At 39.7% G+C, this 5,000-nt stretch overlaps 1 protein-coding gene across 1 annotated transcript in view; it reads left to right on the top strand.

The window, feature by feature from the left end:
• Window positions 1–1,196: 1,196 nt before the first annotated feature.
• Window positions 1,197–5,000, top strand: part of gata4 (GATA binding protein 4) — a gene marked incomplete at both ends in the record, with an annotated part of 7,573 nt that continues 3,769 nt past the window's right edge. The window contains one exon of the mRNA XM_083688324.1: window positions 1,197–1,734. Within this exon, the coding sequence (XP_083544450.1) occupies window positions 1,197–1,734 (538 nt within the window). The remainder of the gene's footprint in view (window positions 1,735–5,000) is intronic.

Below are 5,000 nucleotides of genomic sequence, written 5' to 3'. Positions count from 1 at the left end.
TACCCTTCCAATTGAGTAGCCTAAATAAAGCCTTATGTAATAGTGTAGGCTAAAGGACACATTCAATCACATTTGATCACTTCCAAATAGTGTTTGTAACTCAGATTTTGTTTTAAAATAGTCACTTTAGTGGGGATAGCCTACATCTTTGCAACAAACGCACACGCAATATAAAGATTTTGTAAATAAAACGTTGATGGTAAATGATCGAAAGAATGATCGTATCTTGAAACTAGAGCTGTTTTAATTGAATATTCTAAAATAATCCAAAACATTCGTTATAACATCACAATGAGTAATATGGTATAGGCCTTACATGTTCGTAGAAATATGTAAATGTGTGCAAATAGAGCATATTACAATATAATAACAATAAACGAGTAATTGATAATAAGTGTAAGAATAATTTAAAAATCATACATTTCTATGGCATAGAAATATTGTTTCTGCATAACAATGTTTGATTTTCAGAAAACAGAAATATCAATACTTTCTCTTCAATAAAGATCAACGATTTAAAAGTGTATAACTATATAGAGAGTAGGCTATAGGAAAAAATATTTTAATTATCTATGTAAATTTCATATATCATTATTCTCTTAACTTCTCTTAAATCCCCCCCCGCCCCCCCCCCCCCCCCCCCCACAAAAAAAAAAAAAAAGGATTAGGGTCTATTCGCAAAGAGAGACTTTTGGATCGTATTTTTTTCTGTAAAGATCTCAAACCTTAAACTCAGGGAAAGAGTAGCCTACAATATGGAGGGTGACAAGGAGGGAGAAAGAGAGAGAGAGAGAGAGAGAGAGAGAGAGAGAGAGAGAGAGAGAGAGAGAGAGAGAGAGAGAGAGAGAGAGAGAGAGAGAGAGAGAGATGATAAGGGAGCAGGAATCTTGGCCATTAAGTATTGGCTATCTGTGCCTTTCCCCTACCACTCCGCTCCTCTCCTCTCTCTCCCCCTCTCTGTTATTCTGATAGCCCATAGACAATTCAGTTATTCTTTTACATTGGATTCTACAGGAAAGAAACGCTTCGGTCGGGGTGAATGACAAGTGCCAACTTTGAGAGGACAGGAGAGAACTATTGGATTATAAGATTATAAACGATCATTCCTGCAGTAGCGCGGACTCTGCGTGGGCTGCGAAGACGGGTATTATCGTCAATCGGCTATCAACGCGGATGGTCACCCCCAAGGAGTGGATATGTACCAGGGTATAACCATGACAACCAACCACGGACCCCCGTCGTACGAGCCGGGTTTTCTACACAATGCCGCCGCGGCTACCTCGCCCGTGTACGTGCCCACCACCCGGGTCACCCCCATGATCTCCACACTGCCTTACCTCCAGACGCACGGGGCCTCGCAGCAGAGTACCCCGGTGTCGAGCCACTCTGCCTGGGTGCAGCCGGGCGCCGAGTCGGTGCCCTCCTACAACACAGGCAACACGCACCACGCACCACCTGTGTCTCCTCGTTTCACCTTCTCCACCAGTCCGCCTCTCTCCTCCGGGGTTGCCGCGGCAAGGGAGACGGCTACGTACACTAGCCCGCTCAACATCTCCAGCAACGGGAGGGAGCATTACGGGACGCGCGGCCTCAGCGGGTCGTATCACAGTCCGTACTCGACCTATGTGAGCCCCAACATGGGTGGGACGTGGTCCGCGTCTCCGTTCGACAGCTCCGTACTACACTGCAGTCTTCAATCCGGAGGACAAGGCGCGACGCGGCACCCAAACCTTGGTAAGAGAGGTGAAAACATGCTCATAGAGGCTACTGCAGCTGCATGTTGACCAACATGTCTATTGCTTTACTCTATGCAGGCCCACCTTTCTGTTCTCAGGCCACAAGTACAGATAGAAGTCCGTGATTTTTCATTCCAATAATTAACGCTTTTACATTTCTTATAATTATATTTAGCATGCCTTTAAAAATCTAAATGTGATCGTTTGGACGATATTATCCGAGATAATGGGTTGTCAATGCAGTTATGGCAACCGTGCGTAAAACAGACGAAAAGCCATTTTTCATTTCACTTTCAATTCGTCATTTGGCGTAGCCTACTCCTTTTCTTATTCTGTCCCCATTAACTACAAACAAAATATACAGATCTTGATCTTGACATTTCTTAATTTACTGAATGTTTTTTGTTCTTGTTTTGTTAACCCTAACCCTATGCTTAATAGGCCTATAACAAATATTATTGTGATCATATTAAAATGTATACGGGCTAGCCTAATTGTTATCATTTGTCATGTGTGATTAAACATTAGCCAATGAGGTCAACGAGAAACAGATGATCAAAACACTGCCAGTGTAGGCCTTTTATGAGCCTTGCTAGCTTCGGAAAAAAATGTGCCAAAATAGACATATTTTACATAACAAATTCTTACGCCTTTAATGAGATTGAGATTATGTTTTCAGTTGAATAAGGATATAACAACAACAATGTTGATATGTCATAGGCCTATGCCTAGAGCATATGTCTAGTCACGTCCTCAATTGTAACTAGATTTATTCTTGCGGTAGACTAACATTTTGAATATTTATCATTGGCTACACTGGTCACATAGGTGAACATTTTCTCGGTTGTTATAAAAGCGTTTTTTCGCACTTCTGAACATGCGTTTTGAAAATGTTAATTGAGACAGACAAAGAGGCTATGTTAATTGATACAGACAAACATAATTCAGTTTTAATCAATGGATTCTACCACATTTTGGAGAAAAAGTATTTACATTAAAAGTATTCTAAATCAAGGATATAGGCTACTCAGTAATACTTACTTTGACACTTGTGTAAGTTCATATTTACTGTGCCTTTGTAATTACATGTTTGTATGTTGATAGGCTATACTTTATAACGTGTAGCATATGCCTACAGATTTGTACGAATGAGCAGTCAAATATTTATTTATTTTAGAACTAAATTCAGCAAATTGAAACTAGAATGTGTTTTATGTCCATAATAAGACAACAAATTAACCACATTGCCGAAATATAATATCATTTTAATTATAGGCCTATTTAAAGATCCAACCGCTTTCGTTTTATTTCTGATTTCCGCATCTTTTTGTTGTGATGGTTTTATTGTAATTATAAAATACTTAAAAATGACATATTAAATCAATTAAGCTATCAACATTACTATACGAAATGCGTTGTGCTGTATCGCCCCTCTGAATTAATCCACATTGCCATTATGTGCTTTAATTAATTGAAGATTGGTGTTATGTTTCGTCACCTGCCACAAACATTTGGTAAATATTCCAAATAAGAAAGACATGCACGAGAAATTAAGATGGGACATACCCCTAAAATGATGCACTTGAAACATAAAATAACTTTTAGACGGCTCAGATTCATGTGTCATGTCAATACAGTACATTCAATCATTTGTACTATTAATATAGGCCTACGGTGCAGATGATGCAGGTTTCGTCATGATTCCTCTGAGGAATATCACCTGTCAGCACAAACTAATTGTGGCAAGGGTGAAACCAGGGAGGGACACTTCAAGGATTGTCATGTTATTAGTTCAAAAGGAAAATCAACACATGTAGTTTATATTAAACATGTTTCAAAACGTTGCCTATACAAGTACTATATTACAACATATACAATATAACTACCCTTTTACCATGTAGCCTAAAGCTATTTTCGGAATGTTTTCCCCAAATCGACCTACCAGTTATCTTAGAGAGATATTCAACATTGAAATTCATAGGAACCAGAGAAAGTGAAGTATGGTTAATATGTCCAGCTCCTGTGGTCAAGTATGATCGCCACAGGTGTCTCGGCACCTCTAGTTCACACTGCCAGGAACGATAAGGGTGAATTCCACACATTGCAACTGCAACAGGAATCTTGGTCAAATGTGTGTCAAAGAGAGGGTGATATTTACACGTCAAATAAAGTCCAGGTAAACCAACATTGCCCACTCTTTTTGTAAGACAGATGGCTCTAAGGTTAGTCTTTGAAGTTTTGAACTACAACTGGTTAATGTTCGATCAAATATATGACATATATTATTTCGCAATGTATTTTATTCTGCGATACCACAATTAGGCCAGGGAGTAGACTGGTACAGTTTAACGGTTGCGTTTTGTGTCTTAAATATAAACCGCTTGCATTTTGGTGAGGAGAAAGGTGCGGTTATCAGCAGTTTGAGGTAACTTCGCCCTGGGCCCAGTATTTCAAAACTTTTTATCTGAATCAGAATGATCCGAATTCTTTTTTGCGATCCAGGATTAGATCTATCTAGCAGATTTTGAGTACCAGCTTGAATCCGTATAATTCCAGATTCAAAGTTTTAAAACAGTGGGCCCTGGAGATCAGCCGCTCCCGATACCCTAACTCTAGATCACGTTGTCGCGAATCTCTGGGAGATGGAGGTGCTTCAGTAGCAGGTTTTGGTGTACTCTGAACACAGTGCAATCAATCACAATAGAATGAGAGTTTCACAGCAGTGATTGGTTTTGCTCAAGTCATCATTTTTACGAGGAGGCAAATTATGTGCACGTTTGGGTTGCTTGACCCCTGTGCCCCTTATTATCAAGTCTCTCTCTCTCTCTCTCTCTCTCTCTCTCTCTCTCTCTCTCTCTCTCTCTCTCTCTCTCTCTCTCTCTGTCCACATGGCACTGTGTTCCAAAGGTTAGCAATCCATATATATATATTTTTAAATCACTACCATTAAGTTAGCAAATCTTAACCCCACAGCCAACCAATGTTAGAGGCAAACCTGGATTAAGATTTTAATTCAGGATCATAGGTAGTAGCTGCAGTTGAACAATACCAATGATACCATCAACATACATAGTTTAAGTTAACAGGGCAAAACAAACGCTATCAGGTAAATCCTCTCAAGCGATATTGAAGCTATCACCTTGTGATTCAACAGTTTTACAGATAAGACATTGATTCAATCGAACCCCACCACCTCTCTGTGTGCAGTCATTGTTCAATCAACCCATGGTACTTTAACCGATCATAGTTTAGGGAGCAGAGAGA

The sequence above is a fragment of the Argentina silus genome (assembly GCF_951799395.1).
Source record: "Argentina silus genome assembly, chromosome: 17".
Taxonomy (NCBI): domain Eukaryota; kingdom Metazoa; phylum Chordata; class Actinopteri; order Argentiniformes; family Argentinidae; genus Argentina; species Argentina silus.
The sequence above is the reverse complement of the archived record's forward strand: the minus strand, read 5'-3'. Positions and strand labels throughout refer to the sequence as shown.